This window comes from Hipposideros armiger, unplaced genomic scaffold (genome assembly GCF_001890085.2).
Source record: "Hipposideros armiger isolate ML-2016 unplaced genomic scaffold, ASM189008v1 scaffold_226, whole genome shotgun sequence".
NCBI lineage: Eukaryota > Metazoa > Chordata > Mammalia > Chiroptera > Hipposideridae > Hipposideros > Hipposideros armiger.
In genome coordinates, this window is record NW_017731576.1 from 751,682 (window position 1) to 770,292 (window position 18,611).

The following is an 18,611-nucleotide window of genomic DNA, read 5'->3' on the forward strand; positions in this document are numbered from 1 at the left end:
TCTATATATTAAGTAGATTGGCTATGTTCCCCAGTCTTGGCCAGGTGGCATTATGTAGTAGGTGCCCTGTGGTGCTCAGTGACACAGTCTTCCTGTTCACCTGCACTGGGTGCTCCCTTGTGGGGTTGTGTGTGTGCTCCTGTTATAGTTGAGCCTTGGTTGTTGTTGGCATGTGAGTGTGTGGTATTGACCTTCAGGCTGATTGGCTGTGGTGTTTGGCCACATCCACAGCTTATAGGCTGCTGTACAGGGGGCTTACCCCACTGAGTGGGACTTGTCACAGAGGGCTTTGGTAGCTGTTGAGACCTCCCTTTGGGTGTAATGCTTATGGGGCTATTGGGTGGTGCTCTGTTGTGGTCTGAAGCCAACCTCCAAATATATTAGTTCTGGGGCCTCTTGGGAGGGGCTTCAGTGCAGGCCAAGGTCAGCCACTGCCTGTGACAGGCTGCAGGGTATCTGGTAGTAGCTACAAAGTGATCTGCCATTGTTTGCAGCCTGTCCTGGACCTGGAAGCGTGTGGGAGAGGCCATGCTGTGAACTGAGGACAGCTGCCACCAGTACTGGGCCTGGGATAGCTCCACACAAAGCCAGGACACCCGAAAGCCTAGTGCCACTGCTGGCTCCCTTAAGGTTAAGCCACTGCTAACGCCTTGTGCAGTACACGATTGGGTGAGGCAGGGTCTCAGGGAGTCACTAGCGTGGGAAAAATGGTGGTCACCAGATTAATGTAAATTCTGGTTTGGTGCCAATGCTGAGCCTGGAATGACTCAGCAAAAGTCTAAGAGCATCTGCTGTCCACCTGGGGCCTGCCAGACTCCGATAGTTTTCCAAGAAAGAATGCAATGTGGGCGGGGTTGGCAGCTCGTGGAGAAAGTGACTCCAGTGGTGGGACAGTTGGGTGGGACAGGGTTCCAGTGAGTCAGCAGGGCAGAGTAGCAGAACTCACCAGGCCAATTAGATTCAGATTTGGCCAGAGGGGGTGGGCTGAACACAGGAAAGATGGTGCCTCCTGCCGGGGCTCCATGAAAGGTGGATCTCTCATCAGGAAAATGCTGACTGTCCTCCAGTTCTTGCCCCAAGGCCACACAATTCAGTCTGCATCCCCCATATGTCTCTGAGGCTCCCTGAGTCACCTTCTCTCCGTTGGAGCCCAAGGTTAGTGCCTGGAAGTGAGAGAGTCTGTGCGAGGTCCTTTAAGAGGATGCCTGTATTTCCTGCCGCCTTCCGTCCCACTTGGATGCGTGGAATCCCACTGTTTTTCATGGCTAGATGTTGTGGGCTCCTCTTCCGGGCACCAGTACTCTCAGATGGGGAGGTCAGTGTGAGGCTGGGGTCCCTTGCTTCTCTGGGGGAACAACTGCGGCCGAAATATCCCTCCTGGTTCTCAACTGCCACACAGAGGTTTGGATTTAGGCAGTTCCGTGTCTCTGCACCTCCTATCCGTATTGATGTGGTTTCTTCTTCATATACTTAGTTATAAAATTTCTGTTCAACCAGACTCAGACAGTTCTCCAGGTTGATTGTTCTATAATTTAGCTGTAATTTTAATGTGTGCATGGAAGAAAGCAGGCACAGTATTTATCTACTCTGCCATCTTGGATCTCCCCTATTAATTCATTTTTGAAAGTACAAATTGATGTTCACTTCAAAATCTTACAGCTTACTATAAATGCAAGTATTGTTTGGTCAAGGAGATGAAATAGTAAAAAAGGCTGGCTCAGGCTCCCTCTTCTTGGAGTGAAATGTTTGTGTGCATTTGTGTGCTCCATGTGGGTATGTTGGGTGGCATCCTCCTGGAGTCTAGAGGTGGTCAGGAGGCCCCCAGTGCATCCTTAGATGAATGGTTTGTAGTTGCCTGGTTGTCAGTCAGTGAACTAGGTTACAGGGAAGCCAGTGCTCACCCACAGGCCTGAATAATCCCCTTTGTTATTTTGGTCTTAGCCTGATTTAGCTGCCTTTAAGTCAGGATTGGTGAATGCATGACATACCTTACCCTTTAATTCAGGGTCTATGGATCACTAGGTAATCACAACACTCTTTCCTGTGGAGCCCGATGTGACTTCAGAATCCTTCTTAACCCAGTGCTCCAGACAATAATGGCCAAACATCTGTAGAGCTGGTTTAAGGTAGGACATGAACTCGTTTTGCAGGCCCTCTCCAGGTTTTCTACTCCTTCTCAAACTTCTTACACCTCATTCTGCAGGTGTTTCTTTTTAGAGGGTCAGAGAAACCACAAGCTTTGACTGTTCACTTGAGCATTGTTTTCTAAAATATCAACTCTCCTGAAGGTAGACCCTCATGCTCAGGCTTCGTTGGTAGAAAATGTTTATACTTTTTGGTCTTAAATAAAGAGTTGCCATTTCACAGCTCTTTCCTACCATAACAAGTTCTCCTAGGATTTAGGAGCTTTTCTACAGAAAGGTTTATTTGTTGGGCTCTGTTTGTATGGGTGTGGGTGGGACCAGTTGATGCCTTTAGCTCTATCTGTGTGCTCCTCAACAGATGCACCAAGCTTAGGTTAGAGGATCTGGATTACGGCAAAGGCCGTACAATGGAGTGGACGTTTAGATGGGGGAGTAGGTCAGATATGAGACACAGCCAGAATAGACAGGATTTCATCACCGAGGTGGATGAAGGAGTCACTAGTGGCCACCATGAGTCTAACTTAGGCACCTGAGGGATGGGGATGCATTTACCGCCTTGGGGGCCCAGGAGGAGTTGGAGGTACTCTGAGAGAGGAAAGTGTCTGTGGTTCAGCATCTTTTGACTCTGGGATGCCTGTGGGACATCCAAGAGAGAACATCCCAGTTGCTGCCTGACTTTCAGTTTTCTTTAGTTCTGCTTGCACAATCAGAGAGAAGAGACATCCTGTCAGGGGCTGTTGCTTCCCCTTTGGTCCCTCGGCTGGTTTCTCTCCAGCTCCTTGCCCTCAGGCAAGAGAGGAGCCAGCAGCACAGTCTGCTGGGGGCTGCAGGGCAGGCTCTTAACACAGCAGGGCCCTTCAGATGTTCCGCAACTGACAATCCCAGGTCTACCGCCTGCCAGCATCTGTTCACGGAGACACAGCATCACAGACTCTCCGGACTGGAAGGAACGTTAGAGGTCATCCATTCCATCCATTCGGGGGTTGGCATTTTTTCAGACTGTTCTAGTAATTCAAGAGCTCCTCCTGTTATGCAGGAGACTGTTTCTTCCTACTTCCTTAACATGCTGTTAAAGACACGGTCCACCTGGGAGCCTCCTTCCTAAGGGGAAGCGTGTTTGTGGATCTAGCAGTGAGGGACATGATGGGGCAATTGGGGAACACAGTTCTTTTTGTCCTTCACACTATAGCTACGAGAATGGTCTCCATGGTTACGGTAGCTTCCCAGAGGTGTCTAGGTTTTCATTTTCCATATTTTCCTAAGTGTCTAATTTATGAATAATCTGTTTAGGCAACCTGCTGTAAAGTTTCTGCATGTATACAAATATCAAGAAATATATATTTCTGTATGTTCCAACCAACAAAAAAGTATGATGGTAGGCATTTTGGATACATTTTTTTTCTCCCATTCAAAACAGAAATTAGGACTGACTTTAAAAATTTCAAGTTAAACAAGATTCAATGAAAGCAACACTGCCTTCATGTTCTTCAAAGGCCTGTGAGCCAGAGAGGGGCTGGAGCTAACCTAATTATGTTTTCTTTAATGTGAAATAGCTATTTGCCTGACATTCCATTTGCATCTCACCATCACATTCAAGTGGCTGGGACATTGATTTTTTTTTTTTTCCCTAGGGCTTCCTTTGAACATGAAAGTGTTTTTTCCTCTGTTTTTTTTTTCTCCTCCTTGTGAGAGCAGTGATAAGAATGGATCGATAATTACATTGTTGGATAAAAATGAATATAAATTTTATTGAAAAACAACACCAGCAACAATGTGGGAAAAGCATACTCAACAGCCACCGGCCCACACAACTCAATGCACGCATTATGAAAAGTAATCACCTCTTAAGATGTCCAACTATTTATTCCAAATGAAAAGAAATGATAGACCTCAGATAAACTGATGTAGGACACAGGTACATATCACCCTTGAACCCTTTGCCAATAGCAAAAGGATGTATCGGCAGTACTGTTCTCCCTGTGTTTGTTGTGGGCGATCAAGTGTGTTTTAAGATTAACTGGCTTGGAGAGAACCTAGTCCTTCCAGTTAGTATGGTGTCTACCCCAGACCACGGGGAAAACTTTTCTACTTTTCAAGTCCTCTGAGAAGAGGATTTCACAAACGTTCTGGGCAACTTTTCCCTCCTGCTTAACAACAGGAAATAGTTCTGTAGGTCTAGCCTAAATCCTTCATGCTTCAGTTACTCTATTTATTTCCCTTTCATCTCAGCAGGCTGTGTAGTATAGCTTGTCCTGGTGGCACAATGTAACATATGGGGAACTCACAATGATCATAATCAGACTGAAAATGGAGTCCAGCTGTGCTGGTGGCGCTTCTGAAACAAGCTGAAAAGAAGTTAATTGCAGTTGTGTTTGTAGCCCATTTACTCCGCCACTGTCCCACCCGCCCAGACGCTCTGAACCTTTCTGCCTGTGGCCCAAGGGCTGCCATCCTGGGACTTGCCAGCCAAAGCTCCCTGAGTTTGATCAGCTTCAGTTCTTCACTAACATAGTAACGAGGGTGGTCAAAGCTGTCCCATCCAGTCCTGTGTCCAATGTTTCTGTTTCAAGATGGGATTTCCGGGCAAAGCACTCCCCAATCCTATTACATGCCGTGCCTTCTCACCAGGCAGTAACCTGGGCTCGCTTCACAGCTTGTGCGTGGCAAAAATGTGCTCTGGACACACAAGGAAGCGCTGAGAAGCCACGAGAGAGCACCAAGTAAATTTAACATAAACATCTCAGCTGCATTTTTCAAATTCTGCGTAAAAACCCTGGTGATAGGTTTAGCTTCGCAGAGGTGTGCAGCGCCGGCAGCTCCGCATAGTGGACACCAGGGGGCGCCAGTGCCCTTCCACCGGCCGCTGGGACTCACGGACCGGGGAAACAAAGATGGGGATTTGAATAAAAGACTTAAAAATGCAACCCTTAAATTCTACTCTGAGCAGCATGCGTGTAAAAATTCATGAAGATGGGATTTCATTTCATGTATTTTTACTTCAGTGGAAAGAAATGCAGGTGATTTTCTGACTGTGCCTACAGCTGTCTTTACAAAGGGGGTACCTGATTAAATGAGGGAGAGGCGTAGGATTGGCAGGCACTTTGAGAGGCTGGGCCTCCATCTTCAGTTCTTAGGACAGCTCCTGTTTTGCTGGGTGACATCCTCTGCATGCTGCAAAATACACTGATTCATTATATTGTTTTTAGAAAGATTCATGTCCTTCTGAGCAGGGTTAGCTGTGGCAGCGGCTCTGGGTCCAGTGACTGACGTGAGTCATGGAAGGCACTTATTATTTTGATGACATAACATTAAGGGTGTGAGAAAAGGCTGTTTTCAGGGTGTAAACACTCCCCTCTTTTCCTTGTCTTAGCACACAGCGGTTCCTTCCCTGGGGCCTTTGTGCATTTTCCAGGCGTGAGTGACATGGTGCTGAATGGCTGGGTGGCAGAGCCTGCCAGAAGGCACTGGACACAGGCCAGGGCAGCTCAGTCCCCTCGCTGGGGGTACTCCTCCTGTGTTCCCGAGCCTCCAGCCTGGTGGAGGATGGGCACCATTGTAACATCGTTGTGGGCCAGGTCCATGCTGGATGGCAGTGGGGACCTTTGGGGGAGGGAACCCAGTGGATGATGAGCTGATTTGTTAGGAGGCTGGAACATCAGACAGGCCTGGAGGTGAGGAGGAGGCTGATGCCACCCACTCTGAGCCCTGGGATGGCAGGGGCAGGACCCCCTTTGTTCCCTCTGTAACCCCAGCATGTAGCACAGTGCTTGGTGCTTATTAAGTGCCCCCACAAACATTGGTTGAATCCACAAATGTGAGAATGAAGATAGAGGAGGCTGTGAGGATCCCTGGCTGGCCCTGGCTATAGCTGAGCCTGGGGGCAATTGGAGCAGCAACTGGGGGAGAGTGCTTGGCAGTGCTGGCTCTCGGGGGTGGGAGCACTGAGACAGGCAGGGCTCATAGAGCTGGAGAAGCCAGGAGGTCAGCAGGGGCCACTTCGGGTGTCTCCGTGCGCCGGGATGGTGTTGCAGCGTCCACACAGGGCCTCTCCATTCTTCCTTCTTTGCTGCCCTCACTGGAGCAAGCCTTTCCGCTGTTGCCATGGTGATACCTGCCAGAGGAGCTGCTGAGGGCCAGCTGGGCAGGCAAGGCTTCTTGGGCCTGAGCAAGCAAGGGGCTCTGAACTGTCCCCACAGAAGGTGGGACCTCAGGGGTCTCTCTCGTCAGAGAAAGGGAGGCAGGGAGATGGATAGGGATAAGCACAGAAACTGCTCCCAGGGCAGGTCGAGGTTCCTCCAGCTGTGGTTTTGCTGGCAGAGAATCTTGGTGAGTGGCAGAGTCCTATTATTGTGGGAGTCTTTGTGGCATTGCAGCGTTTGCACAGCTCTCTCACCTGGCCTCCCTGCCCAGGTCTGTATTTAGGGCTATCGACAAGGATCCCTGGGAAGGGTGCAGGCTCGTAGAGGGCCTGGAAGGCCACCGCCAGGCCTCAGACTGAACCAACAGGCCTGCAGGCTCCTTTGAGGGCAGACTCAGGTTGCAGGACTGCCGTGGTACCCCTACCCAGGAAACCCAAGAGTGGGTGCTGGCCGCTCTCCGCTTTGAATTCTCCTAACTTTTCGGTGGCCACGTTCCCAGTATACAGAGGGACTGTGGAGGCCACCAGCCTCCAGCCAGTCGGGGGCCGCAGCTTCCTCCCCACACCTTCTTCTCCCCAGGGCTCTTGAAAAGCAAGGAGCACCTAATGAAGAGGCAGCAGGAATGCGGAAGATGGTCAGGTCTGGAAATATGATAGTCCAACCTTCCCTGGGGTCCCGGAGTGGGCGAGAAACACTGTGACGCTACTTAAAGGGGCTCTGTGATCCAAGATGACTCAGCCTTGCAAATCTTGTCCCTCTGGGACCCGGGGGAGGGTTTTCTCACTATCATGAGAAAAGCTTCCAGCCTGGGCAGTAGCCCTGCTTTCGCACATCAACCCTATAACAAAAACAACAGCGTTAATACGAGAAGGGGGCATCTGGGCAGTGGTGTACAGTTTACAATACCTTGGATTTACATAGCACCTTTTTCTTCTAAAGGGCCTTTGCCTCTATCCCCTTGGCCATTGCCACAACTGGGTGAAGCCATCAGACCACAATCATCACAGCTCCTGCGGCAGAGCAGGGAGACTGAGGCAGAGGCCTAGAAGTGATTCCATGCAGACTCAGTGGTGTCCAGGGCTCTCTGCACTTCCCTTGGGCCCTCCCTGGAGGGGTGGCTGGGGCAATGGCCCTCACTGGTCATTCACTTTATATTTCAGGATGTAGGAGTAGAAGTTGTGGTTGGCGTTCTCCAGCACCATGACGTAGACTTCCTGGCAGCCGGCCGTGCTGCAGCTGCCCTCCCAGTAGCCCTCGCTGTTCAGTGTCAGGGGCCATGTGTCCTGCCCCTTCACCAGGGCCTTGGCGACACCGTACAGCTTCAATTTGAATGGGACATTCCGGTTAGCGGGAAGCACGCCCGACAGAGGCTCCAGCAGCTCATTGTCCGGTCCCCAGTTGCCAAAGCTCTCGGGGAACATGGGCCAGTTCACCTTGGTGTTGCTGCAGCACAGGAGGTAATTGAAGACAAAGACATAGTTGCCCGGTTCCTGCCTCTTCTTGACAAAGATTTTGAGGGCAAACTTGCCGGCACGGGGCAGCTGGACTTTCAGCTCTGTCCGCTTCTCCCGGTGCAGCTGGAAGATGTAGCGCCGCTGTGTCTCCTCGGTGATGAGGCCATCGTCCCCATGCAGGGAAGCCAGGACACTGATGCCCTCCTCCACGCCGAAGGTGATGGAGCAGCGTCCATCACTCGTGTGGATGATGGGGTCAGGGTGGGAGGGCTTCAGGATGCCCATCTGCTCTGAGAACCAGCTGGGGCCCATGGGCTGGTGCAGCTCAGCAGGCAGGCGGACACCCATGTCCACGTAGTTACACTTGAGCGTGTACTCCAGCACGGAGCTGTAGATGTCAGAGTTGCCTTTGGCAAAGATCTGCAGCTTGTGGGTGCCCATGGTTGGAGGGTAGATGTCCAGCTTCATCCCATTCTTCCGGAGGCTCAGCAGCCCGTGCTCCTGCTTGCCATTGAGCATAAACATAAACAGCGTTGGGGCGCAGCTCTCCATGGTGATCGTGGCCTTCCCATTCACTGTGGAGAGAAAGCCAAGGTCAGGTGAGATGGGTCCAGCAGGTGTCGATGTGCTGGTAAATGTTTAACAACGGGCTCTGTGGGGGGAAAAGCCCTGACTTGTAGTGTTTGCCCATTTCCGTGGTGTAAATACTCTCACCATGATTGATTTTAAGCAGCCAATGTGATGGCACTGGACACAACATAAGCCAGCTGCAGCACACCACTGCCCCCTTTAGATGGTTCTCTTTGAGGGAACTGAAAGCTGGGGTCTCAAGAAAAATCTGCCCCCAGCTGTATGTGCTTGCTCCACTCATTTGATTCATATTAGATGAAGGTTGCAGGGAGACCTTGACTGATTTCAGAACAGGGGAGGGGATGGGGCAAGGAGGGCCCTGGGACCCTGATTGGAGAGCCACCCTTTGACCGCTTCCTCCGACTCTTGAGTCTTGCTTTAACACTGGTCCCTCTGGCATCTGTTCATTACAACATCAGCAGCTGTCATGTCAACACATTACCTTAAAAATCGTTTGGAATGGCTTCGCTCCTACAAAATATGCTCAAGGGGTGAGGCTACTTCCTTGCTCCCTCTCCCCCGCCCCCACGCTCCTGGTATGGGCATGTCTTAGCCATGTTTCTGGAATAAAGAGTCAGTGTGGCTCATGGGAGGGTCTTTTGCATCCACCCTGACTCTGCGTCTCCTCTTGCCCTGAAGTTTTGTCTTCCTCCTTCCTGGTGATTTTTTTCGGGGACAGGTGTTCAGTTCTCTGATCTTTACAGCCCTCGGGGCCACAGGGCATTCTCTCACATCCTCCAGGGGTGCTCAGATGAGGCCGAGCGCCCTGGAAGCCTCCCTCCTGCCCTGCGTCTCCTTCAGGGAACAGGGCACGGCTGTAATGAACTGGTTTTGTGTAATGTCTGTTCTCCCTGCCGGGTGTGGGCGTTGCCTCCTTTCCTGCCTTGTCCCAGTGCCTGGCCCAGAGAGTTCTTGGCAAAGGGGAGTCGCATGGCTGGGAAGACTTGAAATCAAGGGCTAGAGACCCCTGGGGACTGCAGGAGTCAGTGACCTCCTCTGCACCCCTCCCCCTCCGCCCCCCACCCCTCCTTAGCTCTCCCAGTGGCTTCCTGCCCCCAGCATCCGGGGACCTCTGCCTTCCCTGACTTCGTGCATCTCAGCTTCCTTCTTCCACTCCCTTCCTATTCCCACTCTGACCATAGCTATCTCCAACCAAGAAACATTCTTTATGCGTCATGAATATGGAATCAGCTTTTACATTACTATATATTCAGAAACCCAGCGTTGACATTTCTATGTCTCTTGAAAAGGCCAACTCAACTCAGTGGCCTTAGTTGGATGTTGGTGTGGCCTGGTGTGTGCTTCCCCGTGGCTCCATGGCCACCACAGACAGAACAGGCTCCCCATCTGATAAGACCTGAGGCAGCCAAGGCCATCCTGCCTCAGAAGCGCAGGAAATGCATCCTTCAAGAGAGTGACCTCGTGCTGGTATTTTAGCAGCAGGAGCTGTCAGGCATTTGCAGTTTTAAAAAGTATGCCAGAGCTCAGCCTGGTGAAGGAAACCATTGTGAAGTGGAAGGGACAAGGCAGCTGGAACTAATGTGGGGGCACCTGTGCTTCCTGCTGCTCCCATCACCCCTGCAGTGTGGGCTATGGCTCCCAGGGGCTCTGGGCCCACCCACAGACCAGCCGGTGCTAACTAACATCAATGTGAGTGCAGGCCTTCTCTCCTGGGAGTACACAGGCCCCTTGGTGGCAGAGAAGCAGCAGACAGGCAGGCAGCCCTTTGCTGGAGTGCATGTGTGGTACGGGGGTGCACTGGTGGGGCTGTGCTGAGCCTGGCAGCGTGTCTAGACTATATGCCTAGCCCGAGACCAGGCATCCAGGCCTCCGAGATGCATCAGACACAGTCTTCCCGAGACAGTCCTGCGAAGCCCATGACCACAGTTCTGGACTCCCTTGGGCTGCCCACCCCGTCATACACCTCATAGTGCACAAATACACCTAGCTGGCTGCCCACGTGGCCCCCGTCCAGGACAGCCATGGGACAGCTCAGTTTGGGTCTTGCACTGCCAGCCCGTCAGGGAAGCTAGCTGGAAACGGCTGGGTCCTGACACCAGGGAGGAGGGAGGTGGCGCAGAGGCTGGCAAGGCCAACAGGCACCCAGGTCACTGAGAAGGTCCGGGCTGCCTGAGCGCAGAGGTTCCCGGAACATGTCATCCCCCATCTACCGCGATGCCTGCTTTACTCCAGCTCCTAACACCCAGCTCGGCAGCCACCCCCCCCCCCCCCCCCCCCCCCCCCCGCCCCACTGATGCTCCCCGAATATCTGGTTAGACCACTGACACACAGATACTGGTTCAGCTGGGCCAACACATGCTCTCTGTCAGGAGTTTGGGAAGGGAACACAGCAGGGTAGTCAGCTTCCGCTGGACACTTGAACTGGGAGGTGGGTGCAGCCCGGGCTGAGGCAGTCGCTTCCTGCTGTGTGAGCCGACAGAGGCGCAGCCAGCTTGGGGCACTCCCGGCTCCGGCTCCCTGACAGGCTGGCCTGTGAGTGCAGCCCTTGGGAATAGGGAAACCCGCAGACTTTCTCCACATCCTCTTCTTGGTTCGTGCTGGTGTGAGCGGGCTTCTGTGCCTACAAGTGTGACCTATGGCTGCGTGATGCCCTGATGGCTTGGCAGACTTGGCTGCCTCAGTAGCCCCCTGCACAGAGCCCCCCTCCCACATCCCCCCACAGAGCGCACACTGAGCTCAAGGGCCCTGGCAGGACAGTCCCGTGTGGCTCGTATGCCTAGAAGCACGGAGCAGGCTGCCCTGTCTCTGCGGCCAGTGCACTGGCCACCTCCCCGGGGTTACCTGTTCTGATCACGGAAGAGTCCGGGTGGGCACTCAGCATCCCCTTGTTGTAGAATTCACTCTTGTGATACATGTTGTTCTCAAACTGCCTCAGGGATTGAGGAGGTTTTAGCAGTTGCCAGTTCTTGTTGTCTGGGAAATGGTCCTCAATGAACAGTGCAGGATGGGTGAGGAAGTAGAATTCATTGTAGCTGGAGTGGAGGAAAAGCTAGTCAGTAGCCATGAGGGGTGTGCAGGCACCAGCTCTGCAGAGGGGGAGTCAGGGCCTCACAGGGGTACCTTTGGGGCCTTCTTTTGGCTAACACACCCATGGGGGGTTGTCCTGCCAACACCCTGAATGGGAAGAGGTACCATCTCCAATCCTAACATGGGAACTGGAGAAAAAGGAGGCCAGGCAGCATCTGAGGTCGCTTCTCAGAGAAGGCCACGGCCCGCAACTGTGTCCAGGGGGAATGGGCTCCCTGCTCTCAAAGCCTAACAGAGATTTGAAGGGAGCAAAAGGCCTGACCTGCAGACCAAGGTGCCAGCCAGTGGAGTGGAGGGAAGGCAGTGGGGGGAAGTGCCCAGTGGGCCAGCTCCATCACCCCAGCTAGTCTCCATGCCTGAGCAGCTGTGCAGGTGGAGGCCCTTCTGTGGTCTCTGGGGCTGACCAGATGTGGCTCTGTGGAGGTCAGTGATGGAGATCAAGAGGAGACGAGGAGATTCATCTGAGATGGGGAGGTTTCACTCGGCCTAGGGTGAGTAGGGCCCACAGCTGACAGAGGTCGAGGAGGTGTGTGAGTGCACAGGCCCTGCATGTGGGGGTATGTGCACGCACTTGTATTTGTCCTGTGTGTGACTGTCAAGATTCAAACTGCAAAAATCAGAGACAATGCTCATTTTTCTCTGATAGACCTGAGCTGCTGATGGACATCATGATACATGACGAATGTCATGGCCTCAGCTTAAGGTCAGGTAAGAACCTTGGAGGGCAGTCATGCTCCGGCCCCCTGTGCTCCAGTCACTCTATCTGACTGTGGCTCACAGTGACTCTACACAATGACAGCACCCCTTCCTGAAAAACCCTAGCCCCTTCCTCAGAGATGTGCTATGGCTGCATTCAGCCCAGAGAGGAGGTGAGGAAGCCGGCTGTCTGGGGAAGGCAGTAGGAGAGAATCCAGGCATCTGTGCATCGTGACATAGTCAATGCGCTAGAGGCCTGCAGGGAACCTACACAGTTAAAGAAGGTTCACAGCCCTGACTTTCCTCATATGTGGCCCTCGGGCAAACGCTGCAGGCTTTTAGCACTTGGGTAGAGGGAGTGAGAGGGAGCCAGAGGAGGCCCTTCGTCAGTGGAGGGTGAGGTGACACAAAGGTCTGGGTCCTTATAATTGGCCTGGAGCTTGGAGCCCAAGGCAGGGTGGTAGTGGCCACCAGCAGGCCCAGGCCACCCTGGCTTTCCTTCCCTCCCACCTGGCCTCTTCCACCGGCTGCCTCCTTCAACCTCAGCCTCCTCCATTTCCACCGACCAGACACCCAGCGGGACTGAGACTTGTACTTACAGGAAGGTGAATTTGGAGGTGGTGGTGTCTACCAGGCCACTGCCCCAGGTGCTGTCCACCAGGTGCCATCTCCCCTCCAGGTACACGGCGTTCCAGGCATGGTCAAACTCCCCGGAGAAGCTCTGCCCTGTCTGGTAGCCGAACCCCTTGGAGTAGCCAGGCACGGTCATGCACTGCACGCCAGCGATCCTGGGGGTGGGACAGGGTCTGAGAGGCGGCTCCCGCTGGGCCTGTCTAACCCCCACTCCCCTGCCCTACCAATCTGTCTGTCTGTGGCCCCAGGCCTCAGGTGTGTCTGCTGTCTGTGAGTCCCTCCATAGCTCTCCTTTTCCCTGCCTCTTACACAGCCATATAGACACTGATGGCTTTCATATCCAGGGCTGCAGGACAGGGAGGTTTAAGGCTGGCTGGTCCTGCTGGTGGAGACTGGCTTCAGTCCTGCTGCCTGCCCATCCCACGAGACTGCACACATCACTTCTGAAATGTCTCTCAGAGCCTGAGTGCTCGCCAGGAGCTCTTCATGAGGACGATGAGTGCTGCCGTGAGGATCGCCTCAACAACGTGGAAACCAGGGAGATGGCAACGCTCCTTAAGCAGCAGAATGACTCTAAACACATGTATGACTGAGAGCTGGGTCTAAGTGACATGGGTGGGTGTCAGGGAGGGGTGCGGGATGCGAGGGTGCAGAGGGAAGCAGAACCCTACTGCCCCCGCTATGTCCTGCCCAAGGACATCTGTGCGGGGACCCTTGGTGCGGGCTGGCCGGTGTCTCCAGCTCTGACCCGGGAGGACTGGCCCACTGCCAAGGTTGTTCAGGTCTGACTGCCAGGGCCACAGAGGCGCGTTAAGGTCGTCTGCTGACTGATTGCCCCAGGCATGGTTTTGGAGTTGCCCAGAGCTGTTCTTTCTGAGCTCTTGGGCCTCCCTAACAATGTGCTCTCCTGCTGCTCACAGCCAAGCTGGCAATGCTTTATGGGGCTGGACAGTGGGGACTGGGTGCTGGGCACCTCTGGGAACCACAGAAATCACTGGCAAGCTACAATCTGGACATTTGTAGCTGAAATCCTGAGACCCCGACCTGGGCAGTGGGCACCACCCCAAGGCCAGGCAAGAGCGCTGAGAGTCCCGCTATGGTCAGCTGGCTTCCTCTTCAGTAGCCCTACCCCTGGAAAGGCAGCTGAGGGGCTGGGCCGCTAGTCTGACTGAGGGGTCACTCCGTGCTAGACCTCCTGGGGCCTTTGTGTGAATTAGAAAAAGTTGCCCCTTCTTCAAGACACTTTGCTTTCACTTGTGGAAGACTGGTACAATAAATACACAAACCTAGGACATCCTTAGATGGGGCGCCTTGGGCTGCCCAGCAAGCCTTCCAGGCAGTGCTGACCCCACACTCCACTCAGATGAACTAACTCTGCACTCTGGGGGTCGGCAGGCCTGGTTTGGGAGGGACGCCTCTGGTGGCCAGGGTCCTTCCATGGATCAGGTCTGCAGCCTCAGTGGCTCTAACCAAGAGTGCCATGGGGCCTCTCAGGTAATGTGGTGAAATGGCCAATAGGAATGGGGGCAATTTCCCCTACAAGGATGAATGCTTAATTAACAATGAGCAGAATATTGAATTAACTTATCTATCTCTGCATGTCATTTGTTGAGAGGATCAACGAGGTGAAATGTGAAGCCTCCAGGTTACCAGGTCTCCCCGCTGCATGGGTGCAGCTTCACCTGCACAGGGTGTTCTCACATAGGCCCCGCTACCCTCCCCTGCAGGGCGCAGGCTGCAGAGGTTCCTGATGGGCTTCGTTGTTCCGCAGCCCCACCCTTCCGCCTGCAGCTTCACAAAAGGAGGTCCAGGCCTCCCAGGCTGTCTGAGAGAACAGACTGGCTGGGCCCACTGGGAAGGATTTTAGGAATATGTGGGGTACAGGGGCAGAGAGCAAAAGAACTGGATTCTGATGTCTGGATTTTCTGCTGGTAAAGATCAAAACTGACTCTCAGAAGCAGAAGGGGCACCCTGGAAGCAGGAGGCCCGGGAGGCAGGGCGGAGGAGCCCACAGGAGGAGAGCGTGCAGCATGCACACCTGGAGAGCCCCGCCTCATTTAGCTGCAAGGAGCGGGTGAGGGGAGGCGGAGCCCAGGGGCTTGTTCTCAGGATAAGGAAATCGGAATGCATTTATAGTCTTAGAGAAAACAGCCAGCAGAGAGGGGAGGGTAGAAAGCAAGACCAGAGGGGTAAGATGGAGGTATGGGTGGGAGGCGGACCTCAACAAGATGGCTCCGTAATACTCAGAGAGTGGGTGAGGGGAAGAAACGTCGTAAAAAATAGTTAGTAAGGTAAGAAGTGCTCCTGATGTAATGCTAATTGACAAGAGCTTATGAAACTCTGCCTTCAGCACAATGCCTCTGTGTGTGTGTGTGTGTGTGTGCGCGCGCGTGCGCGCATGAGCGTGCATTCATGGAGGACAAGAAACAGAGGGGAGGGCAGAGTGACAGACACAGCACACATCAACTGGTCTCTTGGTAATGGGGTTATGGGTGATTTTGATTTTCTTCTTTAAACGTCTCTCTATTTTCTAAATTTTCAATAATGGTTACGTGTTACTTTTCGAATTGGAGAAAATTTGTAAATACTACTTGAAATTACATTCTTCAGTGAGTTATTTTTCTTTTTTGCCCAGAATGTCTGCGCATAATGTGGAGGGAGAAGGGAAGTCCTGGGGATAATGGTCTTTAGAGACTGGCCTGTTTTTCGATAAAGTAAATGGACTGAGTGGAGCCATGCCCCTCTGGACATGGACACTGATGCTCGACCTCTGCTCAGAGCCGCCTCAGGGAAGGAGGGGGAAGCCCTGTGCAGTGAAATGGAGCATGTGCTCATGTGGGCGGCATGGCCTGCTCAGACTTGGCCTGGGTGTCCTCTTAGGTGAAGCCGTGTTCCCAGGCAGTGTGCCCGGGGTTATCCTCCCATGGAAGGGGGTGAAGTGGAAGATTTGAGAACCAGCAGGAGTGAGAGCGCCCCCTTCCCCGGAGAGCGGGGAGCTCGCACTCCTGGCGTGCTCTGGGCTGGAGTGGGTGGTCACTGGGCTGAGCCAGGAGATCACAGCTCTACTCTCAGCTTTAATGGTCACATCTAGTGTGACCTTGCCAGGCTCGTCATGGGCAAAAAGAAAAGTTGACATTAAATGATCTCTAGGGGTTGATTCTCCTCTGACAGGCTGAGGAGAGGCTGGCAGTGCCGTGGGGAATGCCTGGGGCAGAATAAAGATGAAAAAATAAACTCAGCTATGAGCTTATGCCATGCTTGACTATGATATGAGGGCATTTTATTACCTGGCAGCAATGTGCAAGATGAATTGGACAAAGCAGTCATAATGTACAGCATTATTATTAATAATCCATAGTTCTCATGCAAAATTGTGGAACTAGTAATTCCAGCTGCTGGTTACTAGTCAGGATGACCCATGACCATTTCATGCCACCAAAAGATCACCGACTGTATACACTATGTGCAAAGCACTGTATCAGGCACCAGGGAATCCTATCCTATCCTACCCTACCCTTCCCTTCCCTACCCTACCCTACCCTACCCTATCCTACCCTACTCTACCCTATCCTATCCTATCATATATCACATCATAATAGATACTATAACATAATAAAATATGATACTCCCAAAATAAAGGTCACTGGCTGCCCTAGATGTGCTCATAGTTGGAAGGGGGGCAGATATGTGAACCGTCACTAAAATGCTACTGATAAGTAAACCCTGGGAAACCCACAGGAGAAGGAATTTGGTGGAAACAGCTGGGAGAGTCACTAAAGAAAGAACAGGACAAGAAACATTCCCATTTCCTAAAGAGCTCGGAGCAGTCGTCCTAGAGCCCAAAATGTCACCCAAGGAGATCTACCTAATAACCTCAGGCTGCAGAATCTTGGTTTTTATCTTTGACAGTTACGAAAATCCCAGTGCCACTGGTATTGGTTGAGGAGGTGATAGACCCAGACTGTGATGCCATTTTGTGCAGAGATGGTCCAGGCCCTGCCTTAGGAACCGAGTGATGCTGCCTTTTAGCCCCACACCGCCACGCCCCACAGGACAGCACATCCATTGGGTGCTAACCACAGAGAATTTCCCCAACTCTGATCACCTCCCCCAGCATGTCTGAACCACAAGGGAGAAAAGGGAGGGAGGGATGGTGGGTGCAGGAGAGGTAACGAAGCCTGCTCTTTTAGAGCCCCTTGAGGTGTGACCTCAGGGGCCTCCCCTAAACAGGTAAGGAGTTAGAGATTCAGAGAGGGAGGCTGACTTGTCTGGGAACACACAGCCAGCTGGTGGCCAAAGCAGCGCCAGGATTTGGTTGTCCTAATGCCCAGTTTGGGAGGCTTTACCCTTTTGTATACCAAGATTCGTTTTAATCTATAAATTTATGGGTGGTGTACAGAACAAATTTAAAGGGTGGTTTGCTATAGTGATGTAATTCATACTTGTAAGCACTATCCTTTGATGTAGCTATAAGGGTTTAGATGTCTCTTTTGGAGGCCTTATATGACAAAGTCAGATCTGAAGATAATTTAAGGTTATCCCATGTATCTGCCTCCCCCAGGAGGCTGAGACAGTCACTCCTCAGTCTTTGACGACTTTGGAAACAAGGGATCTTTGGGGATTGTCCGAGACCACATGCTAGGCAGAAGCATGCCACTGCTCTTGCTCTCCGTGACAGCTAAGGGATGGATGGAAAACTGACTGGCATCTGATTGTTGACAATCAGTCCTCTCAGCACCAAAGCCTCAAAGTGGTAACAAGCTCCTGGCTTTATCACACGTCGCTGGAAAATCTGTTAGCTGGGGGTGCTAGAGCTGTGATAATGGAGGGAAGGGAATGTACTGGAGGCTGACTCAGTGGCAGGAATCTGGGGGATTAAGCTTGGCCTTGCAAGGAAATTAAGCAGAATTCATTAAGGCTGGGACAATTGAGGCAACAGGGGAGACATTAATGCCGGATGATGAAAAGTCAGAAAGAAACTGGACCAGCAGTTACAAGCAATAGCACCGACAAAAACCTCACATCAGTTACTTGGGAAAGACGATGAGGAAATGAATGATGTTGTGAAAATATCTGAATTCCCCACCAAGTTACTTTATTAAACCAGTCTTTAATGAGGCCATTGCAGGGAGGCAGGATGGACTGGCAGCAGTAATGATGGCCATGTAGGTACAACTCTTGCTAAGAGGGCATTCTGATAACTAAACAGGGATAAATCAGCGAGTGTGGATTATATGTGTTTGGTTATTAAGGAATCAGCTAATGAATTTACCAAACCTTCGGCAATTATTTTAAAGATAAGGGGAATTTAGGGAAGTGATGAGGCTACTGATCTTTAAAGCAAAAGTTAAAGGAATTCAGGGAACTGTGAGCTATTATTGTTAACCATCCCGGGCAACGTGAGGAGTTCTGCACATGGTAACTGCCAGGTTGGAACCTAACTTTAAATGATGCAAAATGTTGGAATATGTTTTAATGATCAGCTGTAGGTCAGAATATGGTCATCGTTAAGCATCTGGACCGGGCCAAAAAGCTGACAGTTCCACTCAAAGCAAGTGTCAATTTTCTGAGTTTCTGGGAGTCTATGTGGGTCTGTAGGAAAGTTCCACAGAGCAAAAACACTTCAGTACTCAGGAAAGCCAAGGAAGTTAAAAAAACAATAATCTCAAAGTCAGGTTCACAACCCCCAAACTACATGTTCTCATTTAGTCCTATACTCTGGCCAGTAGGCAACATAGTCCCAGTGTAGAGATGAGGAAACTGAGGCCCCGAGGGGTTAAGTGCCTTCCAAGAGGAGCAAAACTAATAAGTAGCAAATTAAGAACTGGGAAACTGAGGACTGGGAAAACATTTCTGGCTTTAAATCT

At 52.0% G+C, this 18,611-nt stretch overlaps 1 protein-coding gene across 1 annotated transcript in view; it reads right to left on the reverse strand.

Annotated features, from left to right (window-relative positions):
• Positions 1-3,913: 3,913 nt before the first annotated feature.
• KY (kyphoscoliosis peptidase) overlaps positions 3,914-18,611 on the reverse strand; it is a 49,341-nt gene continuing 34,643 nt past the window's right edge. Inside the window, exons 9-11 of the mRNA XM_019654576.1 lie at positions 12,711-12,899; positions 11,170-11,360; positions 3,914-8,312 (exon numbers count right to left, since the gene is read on the reverse strand). Coding sequence (XP_019510121.1) covers positions 7,417-8,312; positions 11,170-11,360; positions 12,711-12,899 — 1,276 coding nt within the window. The 3' untranslated portion in view covers positions 3,914-7,416. The remainder of the gene's footprint in view (positions 8,313-11,169; positions 11,361-12,710; positions 12,900-18,611) is intronic.